Here is a 23,175-nt window from a genome sequence, read left to right on the forward strand (position 1 = left end):
ATACCTTGCCTCCATAGATATACAGGATGCGTATCTCCACATACCAATTGCTCCCGCCCACCAAAGGTTTCTCAGGTTCGCGGTCAACCAAAACCACTACCAGTTTGTCGCCCTTCCGTTCGGACTCGCCACGGCTCCAAGAGCATTCACCAAAGTCATGGCGGCCACCATGGACGTCCTGCACTCAAGAGGCATTCTAGTCGTCCCGTACCTGGACGACCTCCTCATCAAGTCTCCCACTTTCAAAGACTGCGAGGTCAGTGTCTCAATCACACTAGACACTCTGAGTCGCCTGGGATGGCTAGTCAACCTACAGAAATCGTTGACTATCCCAACTCGGACTCTAACATTCCTGGAAATGGTATTCGACACCGCCAAGGGCCTGGTGCTCCTTCCCAAGGACAAGACACTGGCCGTCCGTCTGGGAGTTCGCACACTCCTTCGCAGTCCTCCTCGATCTCTCCGGTTTGCCATGAGAGTCCTCGGCCGGATGGCAGCAGCAATAGAGGCAGTGCCATTTGCCCAGTTTCACCTCAGGGTCCTTCAACTAGCCATACTCAGATCTTGGGACAGGAACCCCTTCTCCCTCGACAGGGAGTTCAGGTTGACGTCATCAACCAGGAGGTCCCTGCATTGGTGGCTCAAACCAACCTCGCTTACACGAGGGAAGCCATTCCTCTCAGGACAATGGAAGATCCTGACTACCGATGCAAGCCTGACAGGCTGGGGGGCGGTGCACCTACATCACAGGGCACAGGGCAAGTGGTCACCGAGGGAAGTGACATTGCCCATCAATGTTCTGGAAATCAGGGCCATTCTCTTGGCACTGAGAGCCTTTCATCACTTGCTTGCAGCCTCGCACATACGGATACAGTCGGACAACGCCACGGCTGTGGCATACGTGAACCACCAAGGCGGGACCCGCAGCGCCCAGGCGATGAGAGAAGTGGCTCATATCCTCTGCTGGGCGGAAGACACGAGGTCGGTACTTTCTGCGGTACACATTCCGGGTGTAAAAACTGGGAAGCTGACTTCCTCAGCAGGCAAGGAATGGACTCGGGGGAGTGGTCTCTCCATCCCGAGATTTTTTGCCAGATCTGTCAACGCTGGGGAACCCCGGAGGTGGACCTAATGGCATCCCATCTCAATACCAAGGTCCCCAATTTCATGGCCAGGACACACGACCCGCGGTCGCTCGGAGCGGATGCCCTGGTCCAGGACTGGTCCCAGTTCCGACTCCTGTACATTTTTCCACCCCTCTCCCTAATCGCCAGGGTCGTGAGGAAGATCAAGCAATAGGGAGTTCCGACCATCCTCATCGCGCCAGACTGGCCCAGACGTACATGGTACGCCGACATCGTCCAACTTACAGCAGACGTCCCCTGGCGTCTACCCGACCGTCACGACCTTCTGTCTCAAGTTCCGTTCTTCCACCAGAATTCAGGGGCTCTCAATTTGACGGCATGGCCCTTGAAACCTGGATTCTAACCCAGGCAGGTTTTTCACCTGCAGTCATTGCAACTATGATCAGGGCAAGGAAGCCGGCCTCCGCCAAGCTCTATTATCGTACCTGGAGAGCTTTCTTTTCTTGGTGCGAATCTCATGGACAAGTCCCACTCCCTTATTCCCTCCCGAAGGTACTAGGTTTTCTTCAATCGGGCCTAGATGCCAAGCTATCCCTAAGTTCGCTTAAGAGTCAGGTGTCGGCGCTTTCAGTCCTTTTTCAAAAGCGCATTGCTATTAAACCGCAAGTAAAGACTTTCATCCAGGGAGTTTCCCGATTGATTCCTCCCTACAAACGTCCGCTGGATACGTGGGACCTCAATCTGGTCCTGACAGCATTGCAAGCTCCACCCTTCGAACCTCTTAGAGGAGTTCCACTCTCCATTCTGTCTCAGAAAGTGTTTTTTCTAGTGGCGATCACCTCGTTACGCAGAGTGTCGGAATTGTCAGCACTTTCCTGCAGACGGCCTTTCCTAGCCTTTCACCAGGACAAGGTGGTTCTCCGCACGGTACCATCCTTCCTTCCGAAGGTTGTGTCCAACTTTCACCTCAATGAGGAGATTTCACTGCCATCCCTTTGCCCGGTTCCGGTTCATAGAGTGGAGAAGGCTCTGCATACGCTTGGCCTCGTCAGAGCATTGCGGATTTACGTGTCCAGGACTGCACCTTTCCGGAAATCTGATTCCCTCTTCATTCTTCCGGAAGGTAGTCGCAAGGGGCTGCCGGCTTCCAAGGCTACCCTTGCCAGGTGGATCAAGTCCACCATACATGAGGCCTACCGACTTAACAGTTCCCCTCTTCCGGCCAGTATCACGGCACACTCTACACGGGCAGTAGGGGCCTCCTGGGCCATTCGGCATCAGGCTTCGGCACAACAAGTGTGTAAGGCGGCCACTTGGACTAGCCTACACACGTTTACGAAACACTACAGTGTTCATACCCAGTCCTCAGCGGATGCGAGCCTGGGTAGACTGGTTCTGCAGGCGGCAGTACCCCAAGTCTAGGGAACTGTCAACACAATATTCGTCCACTGTTTCCCACCCAGGGACTGCTTTGGGACGTCCCACGGTTCTGTGTCCCCCAATTAGGCGAAAGAGTAAAGGAGATTTTTGTGTACTCACCGTAAAATCTCTTTCTCTTAGCCTTTAATTGGGGGACACCACTCCCACCCTGTTGCCCTTACGGGCCGTTGTTTACTGTTGAGTTCTCATATTGTTCTTTGAGCTCGTACATAGTAGCCTTCTTACAGGCATGGTTATGTTATTTGATTACGTTCCTCCTTATGCTTTGGCACAAAACTGGAGAAGGCTGACGCCGTCCAGGGGTGTATACTGCAGAGGAGGAGCCAAAGTTAATCTTTTTCAGATTATGCATAGTGTCGCCTCCTAGTGGACAGCAGCATAACACCACGGTTCTGTGTCCCCCAATTAAAGGCTAAGAGAAAGAGATTTTACGGTGAGTACACAAAAATCTCCTTTTTTATATACTTGGGATATACACTTTTTCCTGGTATTATAGTACTCCATGAGTGTTCTTACTATACTAACTCTTTCCTGGTCCCATTGTATTAAACTTTGAGGATCTTATATGATGCAGACACAATGTATCTCGTTCTAATTTGTCTCTGAACTATTGGATTAGTATTGGATGGTGTCTTGTAGACGCCTCTCCATTACTAACATGTGAGCTTGATGTCACCTGATAATACAAATGTGACATCAACACCACATATATGAACCACACTTACCACCACTACAGGGCAAGAAGGAAGAGCGAGGCTAAGTGCCAGAATTGGCGCATCTATAAGATGCACCATTTCTGGGACAGCTGAGAGCTGATGTTTTTAGCCTGGGGGGTGCCAATATCCATGGCCCCTTCCCAGGCTATTAATATCAGCCCGCAGCGGTCTACCTAGCCTTTGCTGGTTCGATTCTATAGGGGGACCCCATGTCAATTTTTTTGGGGGGTTCCCCTGTAAACTAGCCAGTAAAGGCTAAGGCCTCTTTCACACTTCAGTTTTTTGCATCAGTTATAATCCGCCAAAAAGGCGGACAAGCGGATCCGTTGTAAACTGATGTGAACGGATTGCACAGGATCCGTTTTCAGACGGATCCTGAAAATGAAGACATTTAAAGGAATCGCTGGCCGGGAAGGGGAGAGAGAGAGAGAGAGAGAGAGAGAATGAGAATTTTTTTATTTTTGTCCGGCACCCAGAAAGAATTTCGGGTTAAATGAGTGTCTGGAGGATCCGCCAGAGAAAAAAAACGTTACAAGCTCCGTTCTGAAATCTTTGAGGATGGTGACGGACAGCAACTTTTGGCGGATCCTCACAAAAAACGGATGCAACGGACAGCAATCCGTCACAATCCGCCATTAATGCAAGTCAATGGGAAAAAAACGGATCCTCAAAAAAAAATTGAGGATCCGTTTTTTTCAAAACCTGGCGGATTGTGACTGATTGTAAAAAACGGAAGTGTGAAAGAGGCCTAAGCAAACAGCTCTGAACTGATATTAATAGCCTGGCAACCTTTATGGCTATTGACTCCTTCCCAAAATATTAACTTCTACCCTCAGCCGTCGGCTTTCCCTCTGCTGGTTATTAAAATTAGGCGGGAGCCCACTCAATTTTTAAAAAAAAAAATAAATAAACATATTGCATTTCACGCAAATTTCTGACAGTGGCTTTTTTGTTACAGCATATGTAGGTTAATTATGTTAATGCTCCTACATAGGTTTTTATGTGTGTGTCTTTATTTAATATTGATGAGGGTATCTGGCTAAAGAGGTTGAACAAAGAAATGACACCACAATTCATATATATATATATATATATATATATATATATATATATATATATATATATATATATATCTTTATTTAGCTCTATGGAGTAACAAAAACGCAAGAAAATCTGCAACAAAAACGCATCAAATCCGCATTTTCAACTTTGTTTTCTGCCGAGAGGCCGAAATCGCGCAGAATTTTACACACGCAAATCCACAACGTGCACACACAGCTTAATATGCAAAATTAGAAAGTAAAAATCACCAAAAATTCTTAATAAATATGCTTAACATAAAACAGTGATTAAGACAATAGGTCATTTTCTGATGAGATAGTCCCTATATAGAGAGAAGAAAATGTATGTCAGCACCAAAAGAATATAAAGACCCTAGACAATGTTCATTGTGATGGCTGTAAATGGACATAAAATAGTAATAAATAACACGAAGTACAGTTGTGGCCAAAAGTATTGACACCCCTGCAATTCTGTCAGATAATACTCAGTTTCTTCCTGAAAATGATTGCAAACACAAATTCTTTGGTATTATCTTCATTTAATTTGTCTTAAATGAAAAAACACAAAAAGAATTGTCCTAAAGCCAAATTGGATATAATTCCACACCATACATAAAAAAGAGGGTGGACAAAAGTATTGGCACTGTTCGAAAAATCATGTGATGCTTCTCTAATTTGTGTAATTAACAGCGCCTGTAACTTACCTGTGGCACCTAACAGGTGTTGGCAATAACTAAATCACACTTGCAGCCAGTTGACGTGGATTAAAGTTGACTCAACCTCTGTCCTGTGTCCTTGTGTGTACCACATTGAGCATGGAGAAAAGAAAGAAGACCAAAGAACTGTCTGAGGACTTGAGAAACCAAATTGTGAGGAATTCATCAAAATAGCAAAAGGAAGCCAAATCCAAATGATAAATAAAATATAATCTTTATTGAAATATGATTAAAATAGTCACATGAAGATTAATAATAGTGTTAAAATGAGGGTACTGCACAAAAAACACCACAGCAGGAGGTAAATATGCAAAAAATACTACTGATGTTACCAACATAATTCAGTTTAAATGCAGAAAAGAGTAAGATGCGAGCTCATTTGAACCATTATTGCTATATACTTAAATAGAGATAATTATGACCGTGCAAATAAGCATAAACAAAAGACATCAATGAGCCAGTATGGGCCTGTGCAAAAAGTGGCAATATGACATCTTTGAAGGCAAGAAATGTAAGAGGAGGAAATGAGCCGACTTATATTACCTCAGGCGGTGGGCAGGAGGTCCCCGACGCGCGTTTCGCCGCTGCTTTCTCAAGGGGCGCCCCACAGCCCTGGGGGGGCGACCCATTTTTGGCGTCACGAACAGGATAAACGAAGCTCGGTGTCCCTGGGTCCTGTGTGCCAGAGACTGTGTTGTGTGCCACAGATTGTCGGCGCCATCGCTGCCATTACCCCGCTGCTTGGCGTGCGTGGGAAACCAAAGGGGCGGGCCATCGTGGGCAGAGCCAGCCGAAGGCCGCGAAAAAGTGAAGCGCCGCGCGGGAAGAGGCCAGCGCGCGAGAAGTGAGAAGCCGAGGCCTGCAGCCCCGGCGTCCCCCGATCGTCCAGCCGGTGGAACGTTAACCGGTAATCCAGCGCAACCCAGGGCCTGGCCAACGTTAACTAGGGGGGGAAGAGAATGTCTGAAGCAAGAGCAGACGCAGCGGCGGACGCCACTGCAAACCCCACAGCGCCACAAGATGCAGGGCCCAGCACAGCTGCGGCTCCCATAGCACCGCTGAATCCAGCAGCCAGCGCTGCCTCCAGGGCACCGCAAGAATCAGCGCCCACCGCAGCAGTCCCCATAATGCCGCAGTCTACGCCCTATATACTGGGAGTGGCCTGGCTACCGCAGTACTCAGGTGAGTCACATACCCTGAGTGAATTCAAAGAGAGACTGTGCAGTTTGTTTGAGGTGTATCCTGTCTGAAAACCAAAGAGTGAACATCCTTATTGGGCAGCTAACTGGTGCAGCACAGAGGGAAGTAAAAGCCAGGCAGGACACTGATAAAGAGACTGTTAAAAAGATTCTGGCCAAGCTAAAAAGCACCTTTGACACCCGCACTGCAGCTGAAATAAAGATGAGATTCTTTGGGTGTAAGCAGAGAGTGCAGGACAGTATACGGGACTATGCACTTAACCTGCAGGAGGCGCTGCGAGCCATAAAGCAGATTGATCCAGACAGTGTGAAAGATGGAGATAGACTGTTAAAGGAGCAATTTATTGAGGGACTCCTATCCAGTACCCACAGAGCACAGCTGCACATCATAGCCCTACAGAACCCTGACCTAGACTTTGCACCCCTTGAGAAAGCAGCGGCGAAACGCGCGTCGGGGACCTCCTGCCCACCGCCTGAGGTAATCTAAGTCGGCTCATTTCCTCCTCTTACATTTCTTGCCTTCAAAGATGTCATATTGCCACTTTTTGCACAGGCCCATACTGGCTCATTGATGTCTTTTGTTTATGCTTATTTGCACGGTCATAATTATCTCTATTTAAGTATATAGCAATAATGGTTCAAATGAGCTCGCATCTTACTCTTTTCTGCATTTAAACTGAATTATGTTGGTAACATCAGTAGTATTTTTTGCATATTTACCTCCTGCTGTGGTGTTTATTGTGCAGTACCCTCATTTTAACACTATTATTAATCTTCATGTGACTATTTTAATCATATTTCAATAAAGATTATATTTTATTTATCATTTGGATTTGGCTTCTTTTTGCTATTTTGATGAATTATTTTTTGAAGCTTTCCTATATCTAGGCTTTTCTCATTTTGATTTACAAATTGTGAGGAAGCATGAGCAATCTCAAGGCTACAAGTCCATCTCCAAAGACCTGAATGTTCCTGTGTCTACCGTGCGCAGTGTCATCAAGAAGTTTAAAGCCCATGGCACTGTGGCTAACCTCCCTAGATGTTAACGGAAAAGAAAAATTGACAAGAGATTTCAACACAAGATTGTGCGGATGTTGGATAAAGAACCTTGACTAACATCCAATCAAGTTCAAGCTGCCCTGCAGTCCGAGGGTGCAACAGTGTCAACCCGTACTATCCGTCGGCGTCTGAATGAAAAGGGACTGTATGGTAGGAGACCCAGGAAGACCCCACTTCTTACCCCGAGACATAAAAAAGCCAGGCTGCAGTTTGCCAAAACTTACCTGAAAAAGCCTAAAACATTTTGGAAGAATGTTCTCTGGTCAGATGAGACAAAAGTAGAGCTTTTTGGGCAAAGGCATCAACATAGAGTTTACAGGAGAAAAAAAGAGGCATTCAAAGAAAAGAACATGGTCCCTACAGTCAAACATAGCAGAGGTTTCCTGATGTTTTGGGGTTGCTTTGCTGCCTCTGGCACTGGACTGCTTGACCGTGTGCATGGCATTATGAAGTCTGAAGACTACCAACAAATTTTGCAGCATAATGTAGGGCCCAGTGTGAGAAAGCTGGGTCTCCCTCAGAGGTCATGGGTCTTCCAGCAGGACAATGACCCAAAACACACTTCAAAAAGCACTAGAAAATGGTTTGAGAGAAAGCACTGGAGACCTCTTAGGTGGCCAGCAATGAGTCCAGATCTGAATCCCATAGAACACCTGTGGAGAGATCTAAAAATCGCAGTTTGGAGAAGGCACCCTTCAAATATCAGGGACCTGGAGCAGTTTGCCAAAGAAGAATGGTCTAAAATTCCAGCAGAGCATTGTAAGAAACTCATTGATGGTTACCGGAAGCGGTTGGTCGCAGTTATTTTGGCTAAAGGTTGTGCAACCAAGTATTAGGCTGAGGGTGCCATTACTTTTGTCTGGTCCATTTTTGGAGTTTTTTTGTGAAATGATCAATGTTTTGCTTTTTGCTTCATTCTCTTTTGTGTTTTTTCATTTAAGTCAAATTAAATGAAGATAATAATACCAAAGAATTTGTGTTTGCAATAATTTTCAGGACGAAACTGAGTATTATCTGACAGAATTGCAGGGGTGTCAATACTTTTGGCCACAACTGTATAGTGATAATAGCCACAAGATTTCATTTGTTTTGTACACAGAAATCATAGTACTGCGATAGGTATGTAACAAGTATTTTCCTTTCTTTCAGGGTGGCACCCCAACACCTTTTGATAGGAACTTTGGTACAAAAATGGGTGCAAAAGCTGTACTGTGGATGACTGGAAAGGTGAAGGAGTGCTCCAGACATGGTATGCCTCTCTTTGAGTCTTATCTTGTCTTTTAACTCCCAATTCAGAAGACCCGCACTGCTCACATCGCATCCTCTGTTGCAGGTCGTATATTCGCCAATACCGCTGACTCAGCCTGTTTGTTGGGAATGCGCAAGAGAAGTCTTGTTTTCCAGCCTCTGACGGAACTGAAGAGTGAAACTGATTTTGAGTATGTTTATTCCACAATTGTATTTATTATTCTGGAAAATATTACATAGTTGTCACTTCTGGAAACATGTCATGGACATGCCAAGCTAAATGGATTCAGTTAGGCTTTGTTCAGGGACAACTTTCATTGTTGGCATCTAATATGCCCATAATCTCATTACACCGGCCACATGTAACTGAGTGTAACAATGCTGGTATATATCCATATACCTTTGTTTCAGATTGTAGTAGATCTCATAGGTCAACATTACGGTGTTCAAAAGCAAATTATATCTCTGTGAATGGCAAACATGTAGCAGTATAGGCATATATTTACACACTTTTGGGGAATAAATTCAGGATGCACTTTAAAGGTGCACGCCAAACACAATACAGTAATTTAGCTTTATGCTTGGCTCCTGATGGACCCACTTAGTACAGTAAATCCACAAATGCTAGCACAGAAAGCATAAAAAAATAGAATTAGTTTTACCGGTAATTCGGTTTCTAGGAACCTTCCACGACAGCAGTATCGGAGGATGTCTCCCCGCCCTAATAGGGGACAGGAAATGCACAAGAGGTTAAATAACCCTCCCCTTCCTATTACCTCCAGTGTTTTTTCTGTACACGCTAGCATGTATAGTTACCACCAAGGTGCAGGAATCATCAGGTAGGGAGGGAAATTAGTGCTGTCGTGGAAGGTTCCTAGAAACCGAATTACCGGTAAGATTAATTCTATTTTCTCTAGTCACCTTCCACGACAGCAGTATCCGAGAAATACCAACAGCTAATTTCTTAGGGAGGGACAACAGCCTGCAGAACACATCTGCCAAACGTTAAATCGCTGTTGAAATTTAGTCTATAGTGTCTGGTGAATGTGTGGACAGACGACCAGGTGGCAGCTCTGCATATCTGCTCTGTAGATGCGTCCCCTCTTCCTGCCCACGATGTTGCTACGGAACGAGTAGAGTGGGCTTTTAATGATGTAGGAGGGGAAGCGTTCTGTGACGAGTAGGCGAGGCTGATCGCTTGCTTCATCCAATTGGCGATTGTATTTTTTGCCGCCTTTTTACCTCTGTTTCGGCCTGAAATCTGAACGAATAGGTTCTGATCAATCCTCCAACTTTCCGTGTGCTGCAGGTAGAAGATGACTACTCTGCGTACATCGAGGGTATGGAACCCTTTTTCTTTCGCGTTGGAGAGATTTGGACAGAAGGAGGGTAATACGATGTCTTGGCTCCTATGAAAGTTTGAGACTACTTTAGGCATAAAGGAGGGATCTAATCTTAGGATGATGCTGTCTTCCATGATGCTTAAAAATGACTCCTGTATCGAAAGGGCCTGTAGCTCTCCTATGCGTCTAGCGGTAGTGATTGCTACCAGGAACACTGTTTTTAGTGTCAAGTTTTTCAAAGTCGTGGAAGCCAGAGGTTCAAATGGTTTGGCCGTCAGGCTTTTGAGAACCAGGTTCAAGTCCCAGGGGGGAATCTGGCTACGGAGTCTGGGACGGATCCTAGACGTGGAGGTCATGAACCGTTTAATCCATCGATGGCTCGCCAAGTCCTGATCGTAGAATGAGCTAAGGGCTGACACTTGTACCTTTTAAGGTACTGGGTGTGAGGCCCAGATCTAGGCCATCCTGATGGAACTCTAAAATCTGTGCAATCTTGGGACGGAAGGGATCTGGAAGATTTGGGGAGCACCAGGACGAGAACTTTTTCCAAACTTTCCCGTAAATGGCGTTAGTCACTGGTTTCCTACTTTTTTGTAGGGTTTGGATTACCTTGTCGGATAAGCCCTTAGCTTTTAGAATTCTGGCTTCTGTAGCCAGGCCGCCAGGGTCAGATTGCGCAGATCTGGGTGCAGTAGAGGGCCCTGGCGAAGGAGATTGTCCCTCTGGGGCAGAAGCATTGGACCATCCTGAGCCTTGTTTTGTAGGGCTCCGTACCAGCTCCTTCCCGGCCACAAGGGAGCTATCAAGATTGTAGTGACTCGTTCTTCCCGTACCTTCTGTAGTGTTCTTGCTATCATGGGGATTGGAGGGAAGGCGTAGGCTAGGTTGAAGTGCCACGGGTGGGAGAAGGCGTCTACTTCCCACGCTCCGTCGGTGGGGCTGAGGGAGGAATAGGTTTCCACTTTTGCATTCTGACCACTGGCGAACAGGTCCACCTCGGGATATCCCCATCTTGAGACCAGTGATGAAAATACTGACTGGTCCAGGCTCCATTCCCCGGGATGAACATCCTTCCTGCTGAGGAAGTCCGCTTCCACATTGTCCACTGCCCTTAGATGCACTGCTGATATGGACAGTAGATGTTTCTCTGCCCAGGAGAAGATCCTTGTAGCCACCCGCTTTAGGTTGAAGAATTTTGTGCCTCCCTGGTGGCGGATGTAGGACACCGTAGTCATATTGTCTTGAGTAGACGCGTACATGATGGTTTTGGACGAGGGTCGCTGCTGCCTTTAGTGCCTCCTCTACCGCTATTAGTTCTCTTGTATTTGAGGAGCTGGAACTGACGTCTGGGCCCCATAACCCCTGGAAGTGTGACTTTTCCACTGTCGTGCCCCAGCCTCTATGACTGGCATCTGTGGTGATAATCTTTAGGGGCAGCTGATCCCAGCTGACCCCCCGCTGAAGGTTCTGGCGGTTCAGCCACCATAGAAGAGAGGCTTTCACATGACCGGGAAGAGGAGTTCTCCTGGTCAATATATTCTGGTGCTTCCTTGAACACCAAAGAACGTAGGACTGCAGGGTACGAGTATGGGCTTGGGCCCAGGAGACCACTTGGATACATGCCTCAGTGATCCCAGTATGGACATTGAGTCTCTCAGGGTCGGTGCTCTTTGGTCCCTGAACCTGGAAGTCCTCTGAGCCAGGTCAAGTTGCCGTTCCCTGGGTAGAAAGGATGTTCGCTCTCCTGAGTCCAGGAGAATCCCTAGGAATTTTTTCCTTGTTGAGGGACGAAGGTTTGACTTCTCTAGGTTGGGGATCCAGCCCAAGGATTTCAGAATCTCTAGAGATTTGTCTACGTCCTGGTTAAGGTGAGGCCTGGACGGAGCTACGATTAGAATGTCGTCCAGATATGGGACGATACAGATCCTCTGTTGGCGAATGAAGATTATTGCCTCCGCCATCACCTTGGTAAATACCCGAGGGGCTGACGATACCCCAAACGGCAGGACGTTGAATTGGTAGTGTTTGACCTAAGATCCCTGAGATACCACAAACCTGAGGAATCTTTTGTGGTCTGGATGGATCGGGACGTGATAATAGGCGTCCCTTAGGTCTATTGTAGCCATCACCCAATTCTGTCCTATAAGGGGGATAGCAGTCTTGACCGACTCCATCTTGAACCACCTGTATCTTACCACTTGGTTTAACGGTTTCAAGTTTATAATGACCCTGTGTTTCCCTGAGGGTTTTACCACTACGAATAGGCGAGAGTAGTGGCCTTTGCCTATTTCTCGTTGTGGAACCGGGGAGATTGCTCTTGCTTGCAGGAGTGTTTTTATATCTGACTGCAAGGATCTTTGGAGGTGCGCTTGCAGGGAGGTTATTCTCAGGCATTGAGGGGGGAGGACTCTCGAATTCCAATCTCAGTCCATCGCGAATTGTGCGAAGAACCCACTGGTTTGAGGTTATGGACTGCCATTGCTCTATGAAATTCGAGAGTCGACCCCCGAACGGAATACCGTCATTGCTTATCTGTGGGATTTTGTTGTTGCTGGGAGGCCAGAATATTTCTGCCTCTACCTCCCTTCGGATAGCTTCACCTGCCCGTTTTACCCTTCCCTTTGAACTCTCTCTGGGAGGGTTGGTCACGGGGGGGAACGAAAAAAACGTCTTCTAGGTTTCCGCTGTTCCGGTAGCGACTTCTATTTATCCATGGCCTTCTCCAGGATATCATCCAGGGCTGGGCCAAATATATACTTCCCCCCTAAGGGAATCGCACAGAGTTTCGACATTGACGTGATGTCTTCCCCCCCCCCCACACACACGATTTCAGCCACAGCGTCCTTCTGGCTGAGTTGGAGAGGACTGCCGATTTTGCTGCTACCCGAATGGACTCCGCAGAGGCATCGGCTGGGAACCCTGTTGCTTTTTGCAACAGAGGCAGAGAATCGAGGATCTCTTCTCTGGAGGTTCCTTGAGAGAGGTGGTCTTCCAGTGTACGCAGCCAGCGAAATAAGGACCTCGCCACACACGTAGAGGCTATATTAGCCTTGAGCAGGGTTGTGGAGGCATCCCAGGATTTCCTAAGTAGGCTCTCTGTTTTACGGTCCATGGGATCCTTGAGTAGAGATGAGTCTTCGAAGGGAAGAGCTGTCCTTTTCGTCACTCTGTATACCTGCACGTCTACTTTGGGGATCTCCCATAGGGAGCAATCCCCCTCCAAAGGAGATCTGTTTCTCAGGTCTAATGGGGTAGTGAGCCTTTTTTCAGGAAAGGTGCATTCCTGCATAACTAAATTTCGAAAGTTCTCGTGGATGGGTGGGGAACCCCTTTTGGTCTTTGGGTCTCAACCCCCCGAACATTTCATCCTAAACTGAGTATTCCACTTCCGTCTCCTCTAATCCCATGGTGCCCCTTACCATGCTAAGTCCCCCATGTCTTCCGATGAAAAATAATATTTTTGTTATCGTGCCTGGGCGCAGAAGTGGAACTCTGGTTTTCCCATGCCTCCTCTGAGTCAGAGGCATCAATTTTGCCCGAGTCTGACTCCGCGGGGGGCGCTTTCCTCTTCCTAGTCGGAGGGGGTTGTGATGTCGGGGTTTGGGCACTCGTCATCATAGAAGATTGCATTTCTTGCTTGATGAGGGTTTTTATACTGTCCAGAAGGGAGGGTTGTTCTGCACGGATTACGTCATCCGTGCAGGGCTGACATAGTTTTTCCCTGTATGTCGAGGAGAGTTTGGTACCGCACACGCACTTGCGGCTTGGTTTCTTTATGGGTTCAGGGGCCTTGTCTCCCTAGAACAGAGAGAAAAGGCATACTAAGTCACCTCGCCACTTGGGCAGAATAAAGGGGGACGGGTCCTGCTACTTACAGTAGGAGGGTGCGCGCTGGGCTCCGCAGAAGCAGAACGAGAGGGTTTCTCACCGTCCATGGTCAGTCTGTCACAGTCACCAGTGCAGAAATGGCCTTACCTGGACGCCCTCTGCCAGGGTCTAAATAGCCGAGGCTCTACAGCGTCTTCCATGCTCCTCCTCCCCTGCTCCACAGGTGGGGGTAATCCTGATCATCCCTCCTCACGGCTACTTCCCCGCTGTCCGCGGTCATCCTGGGGACGCCGCTCTGCCCCCTTCAGCCACCGACTCCCGATGATGCCCCCTGTATCCACCTTAGCCCACCATCAGTGTCCCTCACACAGGCGGGTGGGCGGGTGAACAGGCGGTGCGGGTGAATAGCGAGGGTGAACCGGCAGCGAGTGGGCGGGTGGACAGGCGGCGGGCGTATGACAGCTCTCACACCCTGAGACGCCGCCCCTATGCTGGCCGCCCGCCGAAACCGGAAGTTCGGCGCCGCATCACTTCCGGTGCGCGGGTGCGCCGTCTCGTGGGGAGGAGGACGCCGGGGAGCTCCATGAGGACCCCAGCTGCACGTTGCCGCCTTGCTTTACCCCGCGGAGGGGGCGCAGGAAAGGCGGGTACGGGGTTCCGAGTCGCGCCTGCGGCGGAAACGGGAGTGGCCAGTCCATGGAAGAGGGAACGGAGTCCCCGACTTTCGGCCGCCTGGCTTTAAGGTAAGAAATAGAGCTCTCCGGTCGCCGTCCACGGCAGCACTATCGGACCTCTCATGCCCCCATAGGGGACAGGAAAAACACTGGAGGTAATAGGAAGGGGAGGGTTATTTAACCTCTTGTGCATTTCCTGTCCCCTATTAGGGCGGGGAGACATCCTCCGATACTGCTGTCGTGGAAGGTGACTAGAGGAAGAAGAATATCAAGGTACATCTGTGCAACTACAAAAATAGGTCAAATAAACTTTACTAATAGAGAGGAGTAACTATGCTCAGTGGTATGGCTACTAGCAGAATGGGTGGATATCCTATATAGAAAGAATTCCAGATTTATGTTTCTGACCATGCCAAGCTAGGCTGAGGAGTCGGTAAGCCACACCTCCGACTCCTCAATTTCCCTGACTCCCGATTCCACAGCACTGCCTCACTACTGAGCATGTACAAAAAGTGCAGGACAGATTTATCTCATCTACGACTCCACAGCACTGCCTCACTACTGAGCATGTACATAAAGTGCAGCACAGATTCATCTCAGCTACCCCTCCACAGCACTGGTCACTACTGAGCATGTACATAAAGTGCAGCACAGATTCATCTCAACTACGACTCCACAGCCCTGCCTCACTACTGAGCATGTACATAACGTGTAGCACAGATTCATCTCATCTACGACTCCACAGCACTGGTCAATACTGAGCATGTACAAAAAGTGCAGCACAGATTCATCTCATCTACGACTCCACAGCACTGGTCACTACTGAGCATGTACAAAAAGTGCAGCACAGATTCATCTCATCTACGACTCCACAGCACTGGTCACTACTGAGCATGTACATAAAGTGCAGCACACATTCATCTCATCTACAACTCCACAGCACTGGTCACTACTGAGCATGTACAAAAAGTGCAGCACAGATTCATCTCATCTACGACTCCACAGCACTGGTCACTACTGAGCATGTGCAATGCAGAAATCCTTAGATCAGGTCTAGAACAGATACTTATAGGACATTTCATAACTTTCCCCAATTCTTAAAAAATCATTTACAGCACATCCTGCATTGTACTACTGTACCCAATTTGTTATATGTTTTAGGAGTCTGAGTCGGTCCATTTTATACCGACTCCACCAAAATGGACTCCAACTCCACAGCTCTGATGCCAGTTGTAGTTGGTACAATTTCCATAAAAGCAATAAAATAATGTTATTCTAAGTGTGATTTATTTTATTTTTTTTTGCCTTCAGACATCGTCTTCCCAAGCAGCAGTGGTGGTTAAAACTTCGCCCCATCCTTAAAATCCTGGCTAAGTACAACATTAACTTGGACACAACTGAAGCTGCACATTTGGAGCACATCACCAGGAAGAGATCTGGGGAGTCTCAAATCTAGTGTGGGAGAAGATGCAACTACACTACGGGGGTCCTCCAAACCTCTAGATTATGGACAGAATAAAAGAGTGAATCTGTTACCTGTACATGGTGGAGACAACATGTGGTTTTCACTATATTGTTTAAAAGGCTTGTCTATTATTACAGTGCTAGAAACTAGAAGAGTCATCACTGTTCGTCTGGACACACACCATAGCTAGCTGTCGGCTTGTTTGGCTGACCGTTAGTCTCTCGACCACCCTTACACATGCATGCCATGCTCAGGACGTGTTCTTAATAGGGGTGTAAGCTGCTACCAGACCCTTCCTTCCCTTGCCTCTGCCATTGGCAAGCCACCATAAAGAAGACATGGTTAGCATCTGCATTTGCTTAGCATCATACACATTAGATGGATTCACATGCCTGTCAAAATTGGCAGGTTTGGCCAACATTTATCGAATGTGTATGGCCAGCTGGCAATAGATGCCAATTCTAATAATTTGTTTGGTCTTGCCACAATCACACAGTAAGAAGCTCATGTAAAAAATGCAATCTATCAGCCAGTAGCCATAAAATAGATGGTGGCCACACAATTGTTCAGCAGACAGTGACCGCTACGTGGTGCCTCATTGCGTACCCAGGTCTACTAATCACAGTAAGTGCCAGGGATGCCAGCAAGTAGGAGGAGGTTCACCCGGCTATGGTCTGGCAGCCACGGTCTATCAACGTGGCCACTGGACCAAGGTTGTGCGACTCTTTTTGCTCGACTCTAATACAAAGGATTTTATCTTTGCTTTTCGGGACATGAGACTATGCCCTTAGACTTCTGACTGTCTGCAAAATTACCGGATATCAATGGTCATTAACCGCCCTGTTCAAACCTCAATAGGAGTTTCCCATTAAAAACTTGATAATAACCACCCCACCGTGTGTAGTTGATAGATTTTAATGCAGTTCCTCATGTATTTAATGTTACATTCATCATATTTATAGTATTTTTCTTCTCCGCATGAAAATGCGTCTTCTATGTAGAGGATATATTAAAAAAATGCCTATAAGACACAAAGTTCTCTAAATATTCCCCCTTTTACTGTGAAAACAGCCTACCAGAGAAATTCACCAGTGTTGTCAATCACATACAAATAACATATCTAGCAACCATATGTGAGTATCCAATGGTAGATTCAAGTCACACGCAAGCAAATGAACCTCGATATGGCTCATCGGTGGTCATGTGTCACCAGTAACTCATCATGTATGGTATTAATGTAGTCGTATTCTACAATTCCACTGTTGGTTGTTGGAGGGGGATATAAATAAGGAGTGGAATTCTTGTTTAGGATTAATAAATCTAAGACATAAGAAAACTAAAGTGTCAATTTATTACAGGTAAAGATGTGAATAAAACAGTTGTTGCATAGTGCCACCATATCTAAGAAACTTTGTAACATTGATTTTTGAGCAACTTCCCTACCCCTGCCACTTGAACTCAACATTCTCTCAGACAAGCTGCTAAAATTAATCCAGGACTTTTCTATGTCCTAAATTAAAGGTGGTGACTTTAGTTTATATTGGGAAAAACCCGTCCCAAGTACCCTTTATTACAAGAGAGGAGCAGAGTCATGCACACATACAGTGGCATGTAAAAGTTTGGGCACCCCTGTTAAAACTTACTGGTATTGTCAACAGTTAAAAGGAACCTGTCATGTCCTATTCAGGTCTTCTGTTTTTTTTGGCAAAAGGTTAGAGGGAGGCTAGGCTTTTATAAACCTGGGAAATTTGCATCAACTAGATTTTCTGAATGATGATAGTGAACAAGCCATAACCCTAATGGGTTAATTAAGGTCTGAAACCTTGATCAAAGTTATCTGAGCGCACAAACTTTTCCATTGGCCCATTTTCATTTTTGTAATTTTAAAATGTAAAACAATGACAATATATAAAGAGGTGTCATCTTTAACTTTAGGCCTTTTATAGATCATTTCATCTTCAACTTGCTTAAATGTTCACAATAACAGTAATTTTGACCAGGGGTGCCCAAACTGTTAAATGCCACTGTAGACCTGTCCGTCTTTTTAGTAAGCCTCTTATCTCGCTTCTGTGCTAGATTCACAGCTACGCTGCTCAGTAGTGCTGTAGAATGTCCTCCGTACAGCTGCTTCTGAACTCATATGACATAGAAACAGTAAAGCAGGAATCTCTAAGGTTTCTATGCATTGTGTGTATGATATACTGTATATCTTAGCAGCTAGTTTGCACCCACTAGCTCACAGACAACTGAAAATTATAAACAGCCTACAGGGTGAAAAATTGGTGTGTTGGATACAAGTCATATAATGGTCCGAAATAGTGGGAACATATACTAAAAAAAAGAAATCCGTGTTCACCCCAATTTGTGACACAGATCTTTCAGCAACCACAGCAATGGAAAGAACAATTATTGAACCAGCGCTTTTCAGATGTAGAATTGTAATTCTAATGATAGCTCATGCACTGAAAAGAAACCTCCTGTTTCTACATAGAGTTTAGAAGGATTCGGCTTGTCTGTATTTAATCACGTGATGTCATAGACCTAATAGAAAAGAGAGGAATTAACTTGATAGGCAAAATGAGCAATTGTAAGTACACAGTAATATGATTCCAATATAGTAAGAGGATAAAAATACGAGGAGTGCTTCTTTATGTTGGGCTCTGTTCACATGTCTACTTGTCAACCATTTGTAATGGATCCAGCTTAAAACAAAAACCAAATGGGATCCATTAGAAACGGAGTAAAAATAGATGCAAACTTTGGTTTCCCACCTGTGTCCATGTTTGCTTATCTGTTCTAACAAGAGTTACCTTTAAGCACCTCGTATTCTGGTCATTTACGATGCTTAACCCCTTACCTACAATTGACGTAATATTCCGTCCATGTGACCATGGACCTAATTACCATGGACGGAATATTACGTCATCGCGATCAGCGGCGCCCACGTGGTGAGCGCCGCTGATCGCGGCCGAGTGTCAGCTAATTATCATAACTGACACCCGGCACAATGTGTCAGGGGCGGTCACGGACCGCCCCCGACACGTTAACCCCTTGCACACCGCGATCAAACACGATCGCGGTGTACCGGGGGTTAAAGGGAAGCATCGGCAGGGAGGGGGCTCCCTCCTTGCTTCCCTGAGCCCCCACGGCAGCGCAATGTGCAGCGCTGCTGCGGGGGACTCCTTTCCTGCAGGTCCCCGGATCCAATATGGCGACGGGGACCTCCGGGGGCCTGCAGGAAGCTGGCTTCCTCAGTGCCTGCAAAGCGCAGGCATGAGGAAGCCTGTGCAGTGCCTGTGACAGATCGCTGATCTGTCACAGTGATCTGTGATGTGACAGATCAGCGATCTGTCACAGGACAGTGATATCCCCCCTGGGACATTGTAATAAAGTAAAAAAAAAATAAAAAAGTGTAAAAATAATTTTTAAAAAAATCGCCAAATTAAAAAAAAAAAAAAAAAAATATTCCCCAATAAATTCATTTTTTGGAAATAAAAAAAAAAAAAACAATAAAAGTACACATATTTGGTATCGACACGTCCGTAACGACCCGCCCTATAAAACTGTCCCAATAGTTAACCCCTTAAGCGAACCCCTTAAAAAGTAAAAAAAAAAAACGAAGCAAAAAATAATGATTTATTATCATACCGCCGAACAAAAAGTGCAATAACGCGTGATCAAAAAGACGCATATAAATATCCATGGTACCGCTGAAAACGTCATCTTGTCCCGCAAAAAACGAGCCACCATACAGCATCATCAGCGAAAAAATAAAAAAGTTATAGCTCGCAGAATAAAGTAATGCAAAAATAATTATTTTTTGTATAAAATTGTTTTCATTGCATAAAAGCGCCAAAACATAAAAAAAGACCTAAATGAGGTATCGCTGTAACCGTACTGACCCGAAGAATAAAACCGCCTTATAAATTTTACCGCACCCGGAACGGCGTAAACGCACCACCCAAAAGAAATTCATGAAACGCTGGTTTTTGTAAATTCTGCGTCCCAAAAAACGAAATAAAAAGCGATCAAAAAATGTCACATGCCCAAACATGATACCAATAAAAGCGTCAACTCGTCCCGCAAAAAATAAGACCTCACATGACTCGGTGGGTCAAAATATGGAAAAATTATAGCTCTCAATATGTGGTGCTGCAAAAACTATTTTTACAATAAACAGCGTCTTTTAGCGTGTGACAGCTGTCAAACATAAAAACCGCCATAAATAGTAAATCAAACCCCCCGTTATCACCCCCTTAGTTAGGGAAAAATAATAAAATTAAAAAAATGTATTTATTTCCATTTTCCCATTAGGGTTAGGGCTAGGGTTAGGGCTAGGGTTAGGGTTAGAATTGGGGGTTTCCACTATTTGCGCACATCAGGTGCTCTCCAAACGCAACATGGCATCTGATCTCAATTCCAGCCAATTCTGCGTTGAAAAAGTCAAATGGTGCTCCTTCCCTTCCAAGCTCTGCCATGCACCCAAACAGTGTTTTACCCCCTCATATGGGGTATCAGCCTACTCAGGACAATTTGCAAAACAACTTTTGGGGTCCTATTTCTCCTGTTGCCCTTAGGAAAATAAAAATTTTGGGGCAAAAATATCATTTTTGTGGAAAAAAAATTTTTGGTTATTTTCACGCCTGGGCGTTATAAACTTCTGTGAAGCACTTGGGGGATCAAAGTTCTCACCACACATCTAGATAAGTTCCTTGGGGGGTCTAGTTTCCAAAATGGGGTCATTTGTGGGGGGTTTCCACTGTTTTGGTACATCAGGGGCTTTCCAAACGCGACATGGTGTCTGATCTCAATTCCAGCCAAAAAAGTCAAATGGCGCTGCTTGCCTTCCGAGCTCTGCCATGTGCCCAAATAGTCATTTACACCCACATATGGGGTATCAGCGTACTCAGGACAAATTGCACAATAACTTTTAGGGTCCTGTTACCCTTGGGAAAATAAAAATTGGGGGTGAAAAGATCATTTTGTGGAAAAAATATGATTTTTTAATTGTACCGCTGTACATTATAAACTTCTGTGAAGCCCTTGTGGGTTCAAAGTTCTCACCACATATCTAGATAAGTTCCTTAGGGGGTCTAGTTTCAAAAATGGGGTCACTTGTGGGGGGTTTCCACTGTTTAGGTACATCAGGGGCTCTCCAAATGCGACATGGCGTCCGATCAGAATTCCAGCCAATTTTGCATTGAAAAAGTCAAACGGCGCTCCTTCCCTTCTGAGCTCTGCCATGCGCCGAAACAGTGGTTCCCCCCCACATATCAGGTATCAGCGTGCTCAGGACAAATTGCACAATAATTTTTGCAGTCCAATTTCTCCTGTTACACTTGGTAAAATAAAAAAAATTGAACCTGAAGTAATTTTTTTTGTGAAAAAAAGTTAAATGTTAATTTTTTTTAAATATTCAAAAAATTCCTGTGACGCACCTGAAGGGTTAATAAACTCCTTGAATGTGGTTTTAAGCACCTTAAGGGGTGCAGTTTTTAGAATGGTGTCACTTTTGGGTATTTTCTATCATATAGACCCCTCAAAGTGGCTTCAAATGTGATGTGGTCCGTAAAAATAAAATGGTGTTGCAAAAATGAGAGATCGCTGGTCAACTTTTAACCCTTATATCTTACTAACAAATAAAAATTTTGGTTCCAAAATTGTGCTGATGTAAAGTAAACATGTGGCAAATGTTACTTATTAACTTTTTTGTGTGCCATATCTCTGTGATTTAAGGGCATAAAAATTCAAAGTTGGAAAATTGCGGAATTTTCAAAATTTTCGCCAAATTTCCGTTTTTCTCATAAACGCAAGTTATATGAATGAAATTTTACCACTAACATGAAGTACAATATGTCACGAGAAAACATTGTCAGAATCACCGGGATCCACAGAAGCGTTTCAGAGTTATGACCTCATAAAGGGACAGTGGTCAGAATTGTAAAAATTGGCCCGGTAGTTAACGTGCAAACCACCCTTGGTAGTGAAGGGGTTAAAAAAACAGATCTGTAAATGGATCACATAACAGATAACCCTACGGTATAATCTGTTTTCCACAAACAATGTTTAAGGGTATGTCCACACGTTGCGGATTCTGCTGTGTTGTACAGTACCATTAAAGTGTATGAGAATTGAAAAAAGCTGTCCACATCCTGCAGATTTTTCCACGCGGACTTAAATCCGCAGCCTGTCAATTCTTTGTGCGGATCTGCAGCGTTTTGACACCTGCTCCATTATAGGAATTCGCAGGTGTAAAAGCGTAGGGGAAATCCGCACTAAATTCGCAGGTAAAACGCCCGTCATTTGACCTGCGGATTTACCCAAATCCGTGCGGAAAAATCCGCAGGGTAATCCGCAACGTGTGCACATACCCTTAACCCCTTTACCCCCAAGGGTGGTTTGCACGTTAATGACCTGGCCAATTTTTACAATTCTGACCACTGTCCCTTTATGAGGTAATCACTCTGGAACGCTTCCATGGATCCTGGTGATTCTGACATTGGTTTTCTCGTGACATATTGTACTTCATAAAACGAAAAAGGATAGCGGGCACCGCTAAATATACCAAATAATACTAGAAAGGAGGTACCACCACTGTACCCATATTGCAAGTATAGACGAAAAAGAGAAAAAGCAGGTACAATAAACGGTTCACACTCCCATATGTTATGTGAAAAAGCTTTATTTGGACAACAACAGGGTGCACAGATTTAAAAACACTAAAACACAAACAATATGGCTGTATAATATCAAATTGACATGTGCATGAATGGAATAGCGTGTCACTTGAGAAGATGAATTAGGGTAAATGATAAAATATCAAAAAAACTAAACACGGACAGCGCTCAAATATGTGCTTGTCCATATGTCCACTAATGATGTGCTCTTAGCTTGTGCAAACAGGCTGATAATACAGCTAATGTTGCATCCACTAGGACAGGGGCAAAAATCCAGCTTAAATTATGTGCATGTGACCTGTTAAATGTTTATACATAATAAATTATGAAAAAAATTTCATGCACATAACAACATGAGAAAGCATAAGGTGTAACACCAAAAAATCACAATGGTAAAATCTAGCATGCATTTTGCAGAAGAGCACTGGAGACATCAGGATAGATCCATTACACATGCAGATAGAAAGCACATTCTTGCCAGATAATGATTACAGAGCCATATGACGGGTCCCATACATCTCTACACGTATCGCTACCTGGTATAGGCTTTATCAGGAGAAAGTTACCCTTTATGTGGGGGTAAACCACTATTTGGGCGCATGGCAGAGCTCGGAAGGGAAGCAGGGCCATTTGACTTTTGGCTGGAATTGAGATCGGACGCCAT

At 45.4% G+C, this 23,175-nt stretch overlaps 1 protein-coding gene across 4 annotated transcripts in view; it reads left to right on the forward strand.

The window, feature by feature from the left end:
• The window catches only part of PFKM (phosphofructokinase, muscle), a 128,946-nt gene extending 111,720 nt beyond the window's left edge, over positions 1–17,226 (forward strand). For all 4 annotated transcript variants that reach the window (XM_073576689.1, XM_073576688.1, XM_073576692.1 and 1 more), the window contains 3 exons: positions 8,426–8,525; positions 8,610–8,715; positions 15,681–17,226. In XM_073576689.1, coding sequence (XP_073432790.1) covers positions 8,426–8,525; positions 8,610–8,715; positions 15,681–15,825 — 351 coding nt within the window. In that variant the 3' untranslated portion in view covers positions 15,826–17,226. The remainder of the gene's footprint in view (positions 1–8,425; positions 8,526–8,609; positions 8,716–15,680) is intronic.
• The last annotated feature ends 5,949 nt before the right edge of the window (positions 17,227–23,175 follow it).

This window comes from Dendrobates tinctorius, unplaced genomic scaffold, assembly GCF_039654945.1.
Source record: "Dendrobates tinctorius isolate UK_male_01 unplaced genomic scaffold, ASM3965494v1 ptg000051l, whole genome shotgun sequence".
Classification (NCBI taxonomy): Eukaryota; Metazoa; Chordata; class Amphibia; order Anura; family Dendrobatidae; genus Dendrobates; species Dendrobates tinctorius.